The 16,130-nt window shown below is 33.4% G+C and overlaps 1 protein-coding gene across 2 annotated transcripts in view; it reads left to right on the forward strand.

Annotated features, from left to right (window-relative positions):
• The window catches only part of BMPR2 (bone morphogenetic protein receptor type 2), a 152,635-nt gene extending 137,276 nt beyond the window's left edge, over positions 1–15,359 (forward strand). The window contains exons 12-13 of one of the 2 annotated variants that reach the window (XM_037153462.2): positions 5,433–6,703; positions 8,029–15,359. In XM_037153462.2, the coding sequence (XP_037009357.2) occupies positions 5,433–6,703; positions 8,029–8,276 (1,519 nt within the window). In that variant the 3' untranslated portion in view covers positions 8,277–15,359. Of the gene's footprint in view, positions 1–5,432; positions 6,704–8,025 lie in introns of both variants that reach the window. The other variant, XM_037153461.2, reaches the window with a different exon arrangement.
• The last annotated feature ends 771 nt before the right edge of the window (positions 15,360–16,130 follow it).

Consider the following 16,130-nt stretch of genomic DNA (forward strand, 5'->3'; position numbering starts at 1 on the left):
TGCTGCAAAGGGTAGGAACTCCTCCTTTCTTTCTGTTGCATAGAATTCCATTGTGTAAATGTATCATAGTTTTTTTTTTAATTTAATTATTGTTCAAGTACAGTTTTCTGTCTTTTACTCCCATCCCAGCCTATCCCCCCAGTGCTCCCTACCTTCCTCCCATTTCCACCCCTGTTAGTTTTCGTCCATGTGTCCTTTATAACTTGTTCCTGTGGATCCTTCCCTTTTTCCCCTGAAATTCCCTCTCCTCTCCCTTCTGGTCCCTGTCAACCTGTTCTCTCTTTCAGTGTCTTTGGCTATATTTTGCTTGTTTGCTTGTTTTCTTCTTAAGGTTCCTGTTAAAGGGGAGATCATATAGTATTTGTCTTCACTGCCTGGCTTATTTCACTCAGCATAATGCTTTCCAGTTCATCCATGCTGTTGCAAAGGGTAGTAGCTCCTTCTTTCTTTCTACTGCATAGAATTCCATTGTGTAAATGTAAATGTGTAAATGTAAATTTACACAATTCCATTGTGTAAATGGTTCCATAGTTTTTGGAACCATTTATTTACTGATGGGCACCTAGATTGCTTCTAACTCTTGGCTATTGTACATTGTGCTGCTATGAACATTGGGGTGCATGGGTTCTTTTGGATTGGTGTTTCAGGGTTCTTAGGATGTACTCCTAGCAGTGGAATTGCTGGGTCAAAAGGCATATTATTTTTAGTTTTCCTAGAAAATTCCATACTGTTTTCCATAATGGTTGTATCAGTCTGCAATCCCACCAACAGTGAACTAGGGTCCCCTTTCCCCCACAATCTCTCCAACATTGTTTGTTGCTTTGTTTATGATGGCCATTCTCAAAGGTGTGAAGTGGTATCTCATTGTGGTTTTAGGTTGCATCTCTCTGATGGCTAGTGATACTGAGCATCCTTTCATATGTCTCTGGACACTCTGTATGTCCTCCTTGGATGAGTATCTGTTCAAGTCCTTTGCCCATTTTTTAATTGGGTTGCTTGTCTTCTTAGAGTGGAGTCATGTGAGTTCTTTATATATTTTGGAGATCAAACCTTTGTCTGAGGTATCATTGGCAAATATGTTTTCCCATAGGATTGGTTCTCTTTTCCTTTTAATGCTGTTTTTTTAGCTGTGCAGAAGCTTTTTGTTTTGATGAGATCCCATTTGTTTATTTTTTCCTTTACGTCCCTTGCTCTAGGGGACATATCAGTGAAAATATTACTGCATGGAATATTCGAGATTTTCCTGCCTACGTTCTCCTCTAGGACTTTTATGGTGTCACAACTTACATTTAAACCTTTTATCCACCTCGAATTTATTTTTGCATATGGTATAAGTTGGTGCTCGAGTTTCATTTTTTTGCATGCAACTGTCCAGTTCTCCCAACATCATTTTTGAAGAGGCTATCTTTGCTCCATTTTATGCTGCTTCTCCCTTTGTCAAATATTAATTGATCATAGAGACTTGGGTTTATTTCTGGGCTCTCTGTTCTGTTCCATGTGCCTGTTCTTATGCCAGTACCAGGCTGTTTTGATTACAGTGGCCTTGTAGTACACTTTGGTATCAGGTATTATGATCCCTCCTACTTTGTTCTTTCTCAAAATTGCAGCTGCTATTCGGGGTTGTTTATGGTTACATATAAATTTTTGAAGTATTTGTTCTATGTCTGTGAAATAAGCCATTGGTACTTTAGTAGGTATTGCATTGAATCTGTAAGTTGCTTTGGGTAGAATGGATATTTTGATGATGTTATTTCTTCCAATCTATGAACACAGTATATGTTTCCATTTGTTTGTGTCCTCCTTGATTTCTTTCTTCAGTGTTGTGTAGTTTTCTGTATATAGGTCTTTTACCTCCTTTGTTAGGTTTATTCCCAGATATCTTATTTTTCTTTTTGCTGTAATGAATGGGATTTTTTTCTTGATTTCTGCTTCTGCTGTTTCATTCTTAGTATACAAAAATGCCTTTGATTTCTCTGGATATTGACTTTGTATCCCACTGTTTTGCCAAATTCATTTATTAGGTCGAGCAGTTTTTGGGTAGAGCCTATAGGATTTTCCATGTACACTATCATGTCATCTGCAAACAATGACAGTTTTGTTTCCTCCTTTCCAATTTGGATGTCTTTTATTTCCTTTTCTTGTCTGATCGCTGTAGCAAAAACTTTCAATACTAGATTGAATAGTAGTGATGAAAGTGGAAAACATTGTCTTGTTCCTGATCTTAGTGGGAAAGCTTTTAGTTTTTGCCCATTGAGTATGATGTGGTTGCAGGTCTTTCATATATGGCCTTTATTATATTGAGGAATGCTCCCTCTATTCCCACTTTGCTGAGTGTTTTTACCGTAAATGGGTGCTGTACCTTATCAAATGCTTTTTCTGTATCTATTGATATGATCATGTGATTTTTGTCTTTGCTTTTGTTTATGTGATGTATTACATTTACTGATTTGTGAATATTGAACCATCCTTGCATCCCTAGGATGAATCCCACTTGGTCATGGTGTATGATCTTTTTAATGTATTGTTGGATGTGATTCGCCGATATTTTGTTGAGGATTTTAGCGTCTATGTTCTCCAGCGATATTGGCCTGAAGTTTTCTTTCTTTGTTGTGTCTTTATCTGGTTTTGGGATTGGGGTGATGCTGGCTTCATAAAAAGAGTTTGGGAGTCTTCCATCATTTTGGATTTTTAAGAATAGTCTGTGAAGGATAGGGGTTAGCTCTTCCTTAAATGCTTTGTAGAATTCTCCTGTGAAACCAATCTGGTCCAGGGCTTTTGTGTGATGGGAATTTTTTGATTACTGCTTCAATTTCATCTGCTGTTATTGGTCTGTCCAGGCTTTCTGCTTCTTCTTCATTGAGTTTTGGAAGATTATATTTTTCTAGAAATGTGTCCATTTCACCTAGGTTTTCAAATTTCTTGGCATACAGTTCTTCATAGTAATTTCTTACAATCCTTTGTATTTCTGTGGTGTCAGTTGTAGTCTCTCCTCTTTCATTTTTTATTGTGTTTATTTGGGTCCTCTCTCTTCTTGATGAACCTACTTAGAGGCTTGTCAGTTTTATTTACCTTTTTAAAAAACCAGCTCCTCGATTTATCGATCCTTAGAATTGTGCTTTTAGACTCTATGTCATTTAATTCTGCTCTGATCTTGGTTATTTCCTTCCTCTACTTGCTCTGGGATGTGTTTGTTGTTGTTCCTCGAGTTCTTGTAGGCGTAGGGTTAGGTTGTTTGTTTGAAATGTTTCTATCTCTTTTAGATAGGCCTTTATTGCTGTGATCTTCGCTCTCAGGACTGCCTTCACTGTGTCCCATAAGTTTTGGGTTGTCGTGAGTTCATTTTCATTTGTTTCCAGAAACTTTTTGATTTCTTCCCTAATTTCATTCTTGACCCATTTGTTTCATTCAATCTCCATAATTTTGAGTGTTTTGGGTTTTTTCCTTTGGGGTTGGTTTCTCGTTTCAGTCCCTTATAGTCAGAGAAAATGCTTGGGATGATTTGAATTTTCTTGAACTTTTTGAGGCTCGTTTTGTGTCCTATCATGTGGTCTATCTTTGAAAATGTTCCACGTGTGTTTGAAAAGAATGTATATTTAGCTTCTTTGGGATGAAGGGCTCTATATATATCAGTTAAGTCCATTTCATCTAGGGTGTTGTTTAATGCCGCAATATCTTTGTTGATATTTTGTTTGGAAGATCTGTCCATTTTTGATAGTGGGGTGTTAAAATCCCATACTATAATTGTGTTGCTGTCAATATCTTCCTTGAAGTCCTCTAAGATCTTCTTTATATATTTGGGTGCTCCTATATTGGGTGCATGGACTTTTTAAAAAAATTCCTAAAACTTAGAACTTTCAGACTGGTGTCGCCTGTTTCTTTTTTTCATGATTAGAGAAAAAGTGTTCCCACAAGTTAGTCATTTTATCTAATACAAGTTAAATTTTTTCAGAAAGTTATTAAGGAGAAAGTTAGTAGAAAAAATTGAGATAAAAATACACTTGATTCTTGAGTCATTTTCTGTGCTGTTTTCTATTGTTCTGCTTTCTAAGAATAATTTGTATTATGAAGTATAAGTCTAAAATTGGGTTTACACTACCTATGTGTAGGTTAAATTACCTTCAGTATATAAAGTTTTATGCTTTCTATATTAGCAAATCAAGGAAGGTAGAAAGTAGCAATTTAAACATACATTTTCTCACTTTACATTTACCTAAGGATAGTCTTCTGCTTTCTGCTTTCTTCGCACCTTATCGTTGTATTATCTGTATGTTCTAGTATGCTATTTGTACCTCTCTCAAGAGTCAGCTCTTTAAGTGTTTTTGAACTTTTGTTAAATAGTAAAAAGAAACCCTGGTACTCCCCCTGTGCCTTCTGTGTCATTAATCTCTGTCTCTTACATGCTTCGTCTAATGATCTGCCACTTCTAAGTAGTTTCCCCTAAATCATAGTTCATGCCAGTCATTCCACTCGGGGTTTCATCGTATTGACTCTTATCCTCCATACCTCCTGAACTTCCTTTTCTTATGCAATATATCAGTTTTTTACTTCTTCCTTCCCCTTCTTGTCATTCCTCTCATAACTTCATCAATCTTTCTTTGTAGCACTTTCTCTTCTTTAGCTGCTACTTTTCTCCTACAACACTTGCATCTATTAATATTCCTAGTGTTTATACTTTGATTGTTAAAGCTAACCCTGGTTTTTATTTTTAATAACAAATATATTACAGTGTGATGCTCAAAAACCATCACTCTCAAGTTGTGCCAATTGTGCCAATGACTGTGAAGAGCCCTTGATAACTGGAGAACATTTCTGAATCTTTGATCCTTTATCTGAGTGTTACAATCCGGATTATGCTCTGGGCTCTAGGACTTTCACTGATATGGCTCAGTCTACCCAGGAAAATACATTCCATTGATAGACTGTGCCTTTTCATGGAAGCACTTTGGAACAACCTGTTAGTTGTTACCATTTGGCCACTGAAACTTAATCTGTAACATACTTGTTCAGTAGCACTATGTATCTAGAATAATGAGCATACAAAAGAAATATATGCCATGGTTCTTCCTGTCATGAAACTTTATGTCTGGTTGTACAAGTATACAATTGATAAAAATATATTTGGTAATATTGCAAAACTATAGGAGAGATTTTTAAGTAACTTCTGTAAAACAAAATAATGAATAACTATAAAAATTACATCTAGATCTGCATAGATTTTTCAGTAGGCTTAAATCATATAAAATTAGCATTTAGTAAATTATTAATTGACATGATTATTTTATTAAAATTTTTAAGTAACTTCTACAATGATGTGGATTAGGAATAAAATAAAATAAAAAGCAGTTTACTTTAAAATCAGAGATGTTAAACTTGGAGAGTCAGTTTGTCATAAATGTACATTGTCAATATGTCATTTTTTTTCTTTCTTTAAGCAACCTTTCACATAATAGGCGTGTGCCAAAGATTGGCCCTTATCCAGATTATTCTTCTTCCTCATACATTGAAGACTCCATCCATCACACTGACAGCATTGTGAAGAATATTTCCTCTGAGCATTCAATGTCCAGCACACCTTTGACTACAGGGGAAAAGAACCGAAATTCAATTAACTATGAACGACAGCAAGCACAAGCTCGAATCCCCAGCCCTGAAACAAGTGTCACCAGCCTGTCCACCAACACAACCACCACAAACACTACTGGCCTCACTCCAAGCACTGGCATGACCACTATATCTGAGATGCCATACCCAGATGAAACAAATCTTCATGCCACAAATATTTCACAGCCAACCCCTGTCTGCTTACAGCTGACAGAAGAAGACTTAGAGACCAATAAGCTAGACCCAAAAGAAGTTGATAAGAACCTCAAGGAAAGTTCTGATGAGAATCTTATGGAGCATTCTCTTAAACAGTTCAGTGGGCCAGACCCACTGAGCAGTACTAGTTCTAGCTTGCTTTACCCACTAATAAAGCTTGCAGTAGAAGTGACTGGACAACAGGACTTCACACAGGCTGCCAATGGCCAAGCATGTTTAATTCCTGATGTCCCACCTGCTCAGCTCTATCCTCTCCCCAAGCAACAGAACCTTCCTAAGAGACCTACTAGTTTGCCTTTAAACACCAAAAATTCAACAAAGGAGCCCCGTCTGAAATTTGGCAGCAAGCACAAATCCAATTTGAAGCAAGTAGAAACTGGAGTTGCTAAGATGAATACAATTAATGCTGTAGAACCTCATGTGGTTACAGTCACCATGAATGGTGTGGCAGGTAGAAACCACAGTGTTAACTCCCATGCTGCCACTGCTCAGTATGCCAATGGGGCAGTACCATCTGGCCAGACTGCCAACACAGTGGCACTTAGGGCCCAAGAAATGCTGCAGAATCAATTTATTGGTGAGGATACCAGGTTGAATATTAACTCCAGTCCTGATGAGCATGAACCTTTATTGAGGCGAGAGCAACAGGCTGGCCATGATGAAGGTGTTCTGGATCGTCTTGTGGACAGGAGGGAACGTCCACTGGAAGGTGGCCGAACTAATTCTAATAACAACAACAGTAATCCATGTTTAGAGCAAGATGTTCTTGCACAGGGTGTTCCAAGCACAGTAGCAGATCCTGGACCATCAAAACCCAGAAGAGCACAGAGGCCTAATTCTTTGGATCTTTCAGCCACAAATGTCCTTGATGACAGTGGTTTGCAATGTAAGTGGACAGGGTCATGTAATCTCTCCTGCTTGTCTTTTGGGGCCATTTTAAGTAACTACTTAGAATCAGATTGTGTTTCAACTAGCGATTTTTTATTTTTACCACTTTTAGAAATAAATAAGCCATTTGGCTGGGCCTCAAAAGTAATTAGATTACTGTAAAGAAAAAAGTATTTTTTTTTGTTGTTGATAATTAAAAAGTATCACAGTAGAAAAAGTACCAATGTAATATGTGCTTTTTATGTAGCTGCTGATTTGTAATGCAACTCATATTTGCTATGAATGGTTAAGATAAATAAATACTCAACGATTATAACCTCCAAGTAAAATGTCAGTATAATTTTTGAAAGTTTGTTGAGTATATTAATATCTATTATATACACATTTAGATTTTATCAGACTTAATAAATCTTGAAAGTCCAGAGAAAATTCAGAGAAGTCACTATAAAATTGCTGTTGGTTTTTTATTGTTATTTTTTTCCCAAGAGTTATATGTTGAGTCTCTCATGTGACTATAGCACTTGTGCTATGGGAACCCTAACAACTTAAACAAATAACATGATACTTGGTTTCTGGCCCTAAAGGGATACTTGGAGAGCTCACCAGAATCTGTAACAGTCATCATTACACAAAATAATTTGTTTTTTAGACAGATAGCACTTACAGGGAAAAACAAAGCCATGTTTTGTGGTTGTTGTCAAAGACTACAAAATGGGCTGAAAGGAATTATTCAGCTTTCAAAAACTGAGCAATAGAATCTAGCCTCTTGCTTGAGTGGTTTGTATTATAGACCACTTCACCTATCGCAGGGCTCCAGATCAGTAAAATGTCTTGTCAGGTATGGGAAGATGGAATTACTAGAAATTTGTATTCTAGAATTTATGTAATTCTTATATAAAATATCATATGCCAAGTGCCTTTATAATTTGATTCACTTCACGCATTAAATTGCATGATTAAATGCATTTTGCCAAGTTAGGATTGTTACCAGTAACCAAAAAATTTGAGAGTACAGCTGAGAACTTTGGATTTTTTCCTTTGTTTTTGCTTTTTGTAGTTTTTAAATATTTTTTCTTTGCCCTATAGAATAATTTAACTGATTATAAAAACATTGGGCTTTAAAAGTCTCAAAAATAAGTTATTTAATTTTTGCCTCGGAAAATATGTCTGGCATCATCAATTTCAAGAAGTGTCCATTAGCATCTCCTATAGACATTATTTTGACCTGTTCTTGAGTTATAATCCTAACTTTTTTACTTTTTAATGGTTTCTTTATATATACTAGTTCATTTTTCTTTACTTATTATTTTTTTTTTTTAGTAGGTGAGTCAACACAAGATGGTAAAACAGGATCTGGTGAAAAGATCAAGAAACGTGTGAAAACTCCTTATTCTCTGAAGCGGTGGCGCCCTTCCACCTGGGTTATCTCCACTGAACAACTGGACTGTGAGGTCAACAACAATGGCAGTGACAGAGCAGTTCATTCCAAATCTAGTACCGCTGTTTACCTTGCAGAAGGAGGCACTGCTACAACCATGGTGTCTAAAGATATAGGAATGAACTGTCTGTGAAATGTTTTCAGGCCTATGGAGTAAAATTATTTTTTGCATCATTTAAACATGCAGAAGACTTTTTTTTTAAACTGCTTTATCTTTCTGTCAGTACCCCCTCCCACCCCTACAATAATGACTTGCTTTAAATAGATTTCAGCTATGCAGAAAATTTAGCTTATGCTTCCATATTTTTTAATTTTGTTTTTTTAAGTTTTGCACTTTTGTTTAGTCTTGCTAAAGTTATATTTGTCTGTTATGACCACAGAATTATATGTGTGTGTATCAAAAGTGGTCTCAAAATATTTTTTTAAGAAAAAAAGCAAAAACAATGTATTACTGATAATCAGTTTGAAATAATTTCTAAAGGTCATTAAAATAGAAGCAGATTAAGACAGGTTTGACTTCAGTGGTGTCTGGTATCCATATTTTATTTCTGGGCACAATTAGTTTATTTTGTATGTTGATATGTTCCTAACATATTATCTGTTGGACATTCTTTTCCCTGGTGTTTGTTTGAATGTGCAATAGTCTGTAGGCCATAAATAAGCTTTCTTGTAAGCTCTCTTTCTAATAGAGTACACATTCTTCCAAAATATGAACATTTTTCTCCTCCATACTTCTATCAGGTCTGCTCTATGACAGTGAATTTTGAGGAAGAGAAACCTGATTTTTTGCTTCTTCTCTCCTTATGAAAAATGCAGAAACAATGTCTCAAAGGGCTGTAAAGATGGAACTACCAAACCTAATCTGAAATGCTTTTAACCTTCCAAATCCTAAACATTTCCTTCCAGGAATTTTAATAAACATACTTGGTTCTGGTTTTGGAGGTTCTTAAGAGAGCATAGAACAAAGTAGAAGTCAAATATTAACCTTTTTTCTTTTCTTTTATTTTTATATGTATGTTATATTTCATTTTCATTTATTTAAGAAGCACATTTTTATCAGAAAACTTATATAGTTATATGGAATTTTTAAGTAGGTAGATGGTTAAGGCAATATAGTGTTATATTCTTTATTCTCTGAATAAGCAGTCATTGACTCAAATAAAATGACATTTTCTGTTTGAAATAACTTCAAAAATAATCCATAGTTTTGAACCTGTAGTGTCTTTATATCCTCTTCCCAAGCAAAGCCTTGTGACTGTCTGAAAAAGATTCCTCTCCTCTTCCCATGACCTCAAACACTGTGTGGAAAAAATCATTCAACTGGCATGCCAAATCCCTGTGAAAGGAAGGATTGCTGCCTAACCTATCATCTTTGAGCAGCTAGAGACTTACCTCTCTCTTTTCAAAACTGTTTTGTTACTACTTCTATTTTCATAATTTCTCCTTTTGCCAATTTTCACATCATTTTTGCTATATGAGCAGCATTTATTATTTATATTGGAATATACCTTTTAGTGATAACGTATCTTTCAAATCATACTTTTTTTAAAGCTTCTTTTGCTTCTTCATTACTCATAATCATCTCTAAAACAACCACCTCTGCATGTTTTTTTTAATAAAGCACTTTATGTCAAATAAGGGACTTTTTTTATAAGCACAAATTATTTTCTATCAATTTGCAAACAGTGATAATCTTATTTTTTACACATTCTTGGAGTACTTAGTACTCATTATCTAATTAAGTTCTAGGACTTCTCCGGGGGATAAAAAGCTAAGAGAAAAACAAAAATCCCCTGAAAAATATTTTCTTACTCATATTCCTCTGTCATCATTTAGTTAAAAACAGCCTATATTTCCAAATTTGCTGTTCAAAATACTTAGGATTTATATATAAGCCGTCTTTTGTTTGCCATTTACTATGATCTTGAGTTAGATATTATAGCACTTAGCTTTTTATTCAGCTAAATTGCTGAACAGAGTTTTGAATTCTTAGCTAAGATTCTTTTGTTAATGCCCAGTATTTCCACCTTTTATGTTTCATTAAACCTTATTTTGTTTCAGACCTTTAATATATGTTCAGTCTTCTGGCATAAAATGTTTTACATTTAGTTAACTATTGTATCACATAACAAATTATTCATATCTTTCCCAGTAAATTTTCTCTTAGTTTCCTTGACTTTTAATTGTATTTCAGAACATTATTTTCAAATGTCTATAGGACATCTTCGAATAAAAATAAATGATAGTCCTTCTTCAAATAGAAGCATTGAGGGTAAGTGACCACTTGAGGTCTAATTTTTTTTCCTCACAGAGGAAGAGTTATCTTTCATTCCACTATACTTTGTGTTTGGGCCAGTTGATCTTAAGTTTTCCAACATTTTTTGATGTTTAGTAATAAAATACTTTTAAAAGTTAATAAACCAAATTCGAAGAACTCCTTATAGCGTCCCATTTAATGCAAGAATGTTTAAAATAAATAATTTCCTTCCCCAGTTTTTTAGTAGACTCTTACAAAAAGTAGTAGAAAGTGTAGATCATTTTAATAAATTTTAAATTGTACATCAGACTGATTTACTTTTAGAATCTGTTTATAATATACAAGCAAGCAAAACTACTTAAAATACTTGCCAATTTTATCCATTTAATAATAAATGTTTCTTAAAGCTAATAATTTATAACTGCTAATCACAGTATCTTGCATGTGTAAAAATGTGATTACTTTCAAATAAAAGGCTATAAAAGAAAAATATTAAATTCATTTGTAAGAGAGTATTACAACCTTAAAAGCATAATAATAGATAATCAAAGTCTAATATTCCCTTAACTATTGTACTTGTATACCACAACTAAGCTATTGAAAAAATTTGATTTGAATTGTGTATAGACAAAAATGATTTAATTCGTCCTAAAAACATTTCCCATTTTTAAATGCATAATTGGGGAGGACCCTGATATCATAAAAATGTTTTGGGAGGGTGCAGGAGTGAAATACACTAATTGACCATTTGTTGTATGCTGAGTGTTGGGTTATACAAACACTATCTTTTAGTCTTCATAGCAACCATGTAAGGATTATAGCCCCCTTTACTGATGAGTAAACAGAAGCAAGGAGAAACTAAGCAGTTTGCCCTAGATCAACATCTGGTAACAGACAAAGATGGATTGTAACTTAGGTGTGCCTCTTTCCACATCTCTCATCCATACCATGTAAGCTACATACTGTATGACAGGATGTATAATATACTGACATTTTGTAAGAAATCTAGTCATAACTCCAGCACAACTGTGGCTTGTATATAAGCCAAATCTAGATACCTTAATGACTTTAAAAGTTAGGCAGCCATAGAAAGTGTATAGATTTATCTATGCTGTTTGTTGCTTGAGAAATAATTACTAATTTAAGATAAAATTCAATCCCATATCTGTCATCATGATCTTAAAATCATTCACTTCTCTTCATTCGTAACATTCTTATATTGAATAACTAAGGTAAAGTAAATGTTAAGGGTAAAGTGAAGGTGGCTTATTGGAAAAGAGATTTTTTTTCATAAATCGATTCTGTACTTGATTTGGAGGAATTAATTTAACATGGACTTTTAGTTTCATCAATCCTTTGACTCTATCTTGAAAATTTCTGCTTTTAGTGACTTGAAAATTTTACTAATCCAGAAAACAAATTGAGGAGGATGTAGGAAGGATACAAGGATAATGTCCTTCTAATAAAGCAATTTGTATAGTTTCCTTACATGTATCTGCATGTTCCAGAAAATGTACATTGGTTCTGAATGTGAAAACAAAGAAAGGTAGGAACACTCAAATATGTGTTTCCGTGGGAATTAACACAAAATTTGACAAGTGTTTTTGTTTAAAATATTTTCAAATTTAGCTTCTAAAGCCAAATGAAATATCTGATAGGCTGAAGCTATTTATTGTCCATTCTCTGTAAACCTCTCTTTTCAAAGTCATTTAAAGTGGAAATATATTTTAATAAACTTTTTGTTTCTTTTTTCATATTTTTGGAAATGAATATTTCATTGGAGGTAGTTCCTAAAATTTGAGATTCCTTATATTTCTATACAACTTTTAATTATTTATGTTGAACTTATTACCAGTGAAGTACAGGTAATTATATTAATTATTCAGATTGCTTTACACATTACTTTCTTTCTCAAGCTACTCCCTAAAGTTACAATCAACGTTAGTTGATTGTCTAGACCAGTTAACTCTAAAAATTGCGTAACATTCCCACATATACCCCAGAAGTCTTTTCAGACTAGGATATTCCTAAATATTCATACCTTTTACTGTCAGTTTGCTCTTCAGTAGATATAATTGCATTTTAACTTTTAGATTCTGAACTTTGCAAACTTTAGCCAAAACTACCTTGCATGACCATTCCTAAATATAGTCCCTGATTAAATAAATCTGGCAAATTACAGTTGAGTTCATTACACAAATGTTACTATTAAAAGAAGGCCTTTTTACAGATTGCTAGATTAAACTAACAGAAGAAAGTGTTCTCTAGTGCACCTAAACATTACTTTCCTTTAATCACATCTTAGTTTGTGTCTGACTTATTTTATCCCTTGGATATGTGACTCACAATCTTCTGTGTCAGGAAAGTTTTTTTTCCTATCTATTCTGCTTCTCTCCTGTTTTCATTTTATACCCATTTCTCTTATCCAATAGAAAAAAAGCCAGAGGCTATCCTCTTCAACATTGTTATTCTTCCATATGCTTCAGGCTTCTCAGTCCTTGAGTCTCAGTTCTTCAGACAAAAAAATTGTTTCAGTTCCTTTAGCATTTTATCCTCAGTCCTATTTTAATAACTTTATATTTAAAAACACTAAAATTATATTTCATTTATATTCAAGTTTATTACTCCAGTTACTAGTTCAATAAGATAGAACTGAGAATTAGGATGTTATCATTTGACAATGGAGCCATCAAATTGTCAGCAAATCACTTAATTTTTGTATCATCTAACATTTTCTGTTAAATTGTTGAGTTTTAGATTTTATATTCTAATTAGTTATAACTAAAAAGCCATGTATACAGAATTGTATATCATTTAATCTATATTGCATCAAGCGTAGCATTATGATTGAGTCACATAAAACATGTGTTTTACATATTTATTTGTATCAAATATTAAACACAAAGTTAACTTTCAAAAGCAAATCCTACAATGATCAGGTATTATCTATGAACATTTTTGCAGACCACTTTTGAAATACTTATTGTTTTGAACATAGACTAGACCATAACAGCTTTCATTTAACTCTTAAGTGAGTGGTTAAAGTTGAGTGTTTGTGAATATAAAGTAAAATTTAGGATTTTATCTCATGGCTGATGCATTTGAAAGTAAATATGTAAGAAGAATTTATGCTGTGTATTAAAATTATGCCCCAAAATAAATCTATCATATCTTAAAAATTCCAATTCTGTTATTACTTGATGTTTGTAGTGTTGTTATTAAACATATGATAGTCATTTCTTAAACTTCATTTGAAACCCAGATTTTAAAAGCTGGGTAAGAGAGGAGGAATCTTTAGAAACAAATCATATCATTAGAGTGTCCAGTTTATGATTGAATTTTAAAGCAAATAACTTTTAAATTACACCATGGTTTTTTGTTGTTTTAAAAGGTAAAATGTTTTATTTTTATGTTATGTGTACTTTAAGATTTCAGAAACATCTTCCTGTTTAGACTCTCTCTAAAGACATAATATTACTTAAAAACTCAGGGCCCCTTTCATCCCTTTGCACATTGTAAAACTTCAATTGGTAGTAAACAAGCAATTAAATCCAGTTGACTATTTAAAAGTGTTGGTTGCACACAGTTCATTTAATGTTTCATATTATAATTTTAGTTGATTTACATGGACACAATATTATTAAACAGAAAAACATGCCCAGTTCTATAATTACTGAAGAGAGATGGAAACGATTCAACTACTTGGCTACATGTAACAGCATATTTAGGTCTTAGAATTGAAGCACCATCCTCAAATCATTTATGCTCTTTGGTCAAATGGTTGTACATGATGGGACAAATTATTTTATTTTATTTTATTTTTTAATGGAAGAACTTAGTAAGGTAGTTCCTCTCAGATAATGTTTTCTTAGGAGGTAATTTAACTTTATAAAACTCTTCTAAAAGTGAATTTTTGAGTTATGGCTTTAATAACAGGTTAGGTGATTTTGAGAAGGTAACTTATGGTAACCTATTTATCCCATTGTTAGATCCAAATGACACTTTTCTTTAAAAGGTAAGTTTAGTTCCCAAATTGATATGGTATACACTTAAAATCCTAGCAGTAAAGTTATTTGTAATGAGACTCTTCTCTCAGGCTCTCCACCTTATTACCAAATCCTTGTAAGTGTGGTAGGGAAACACATTTTTAAAGAATTTTAACAATAAGAGAAATCTAAATTACTAAAAGGTGCAATTCAAAGATAGGTCCTAGTTTAACATTGAATTGCTTGGCTTTTGTGGCTTCTCTTTTTCTGGTCACATTTATTTATTTAAACAGTTTTTGTATACCTTGTTGTCATGGAGATTATATTGTATAAGTGTTCGTATAAGCTGGAATCATCCTTAATTTTCTGTTGATAGTTTTCAAATGAAGATAAGTGAATAATTGTAAAATACACTAACTTCGGGTGTTGTAGCTGAACACGGAGATGTGTAGCTGCCATGCTTTTCTGAATAGACATGAGAGGTAAGCTACAGAGTATTCATTTCTGAGGATGCTTTTCTGGAATAAGAAAGGCTGAAAAATATTGTCAATTCCTCAGAACCCTCTTTCTTATTAACGGGTATCTTTCGTTGGTGTGTTTTGCTCTTATATTACAGATAAAATATCATATATGAATTTATGAATAATTTCAGTTATTTTGCTTTTGTATAAGCTGTCTGAGACCTTGCTATGCTGTATAAGTTGTGTTTGATGGATCAGTGTATAAAATAAATCAAATCACTTTTCTTTTGTATTAACTATGGATGCCACTATGAAAGCTGACATTAAGCCACTAAAGAGTTTTCTATGAATAATTGTAAGTAATGCTTTGATATATATAAACCTAAACAAAAAGATTGTATTGATATAGAGACATTGAAGAAGGAGATTTTAAGACAGTTCTTTAGGTTTAAAAAAGGCTTGCTGTAAATGGTGCATTATTCCATTTATTAAAGATCATATTAATGACAACAGTAATTGTATCTTTTGATTTTATGATGTCACCAGAAATTATGAATGTTAGTGTAATATTCTAGGTATTTTCCATAAGGATATTAAATGTTCTCATACAACTTTTCATTGTCAGTGTGATACATCAAAAAAATCAGCTAACATTACAGTAGCGGTTGCACACCTACTATATGCAAGACACTGTCTTAGTTATTTCTCCCTGTAATCATATAGAATACATATTACTGTCCTCATTTTATAATTTTAAAAACTGTGGCTCAGAGAAGTTAAATACATTGTTCAAAGCCACAGAACTATTAAAAATGAGATTCTAATGTATTTTCCATTTTGCCTTGAACTACAGTTTTCAGTGTCTGGTTATGGCATAAGAAACTCAAAAATGAAAATGGCTCAGTGGTAGTGTCCAAGAACGTGAAGCAACCTGAAGTTACTGAAAAGCTCCCAGGTACAAAAACAGTGGTCTCTATGGGCCTAACATTCTGTTTTTCCTTCATATCATTAAATAATCTGTTTAGTTAGTTCTTTGTATTTTTTAGGAGACTTTGTTAAAATGGGATAAGAGTTTTTGACTATACATTAACTAGTGTATTAACTAAGTGTCTTGGAGTAGAATCCTGTGTCCATCCATAGGAGAACTGTGATTGAAGAGTACTAGACCACTTAATCTAGATCCCAAAAGAATTTGTGCTTGAGGAAAAACATAGCCTACTCCCTTAAATAATATTTTATAGATCATAGATTTGGAATACCTTTTTCCTTTTGATTCACATGGC

The sequence above is a fragment of the Artibeus jamaicensis genome, unplaced genomic scaffold (assembly GCF_021234435.1).
Source record: "Artibeus jamaicensis isolate MK-2021 breed Jamaican fruit bat unplaced genomic scaffold, CSHL_Jam_final contig_391, whole genome shotgun sequence".
Lineage (NCBI taxonomy): Eukaryota > Metazoa > Chordata > Mammalia > Chiroptera > Phyllostomidae > Artibeus > Artibeus jamaicensis.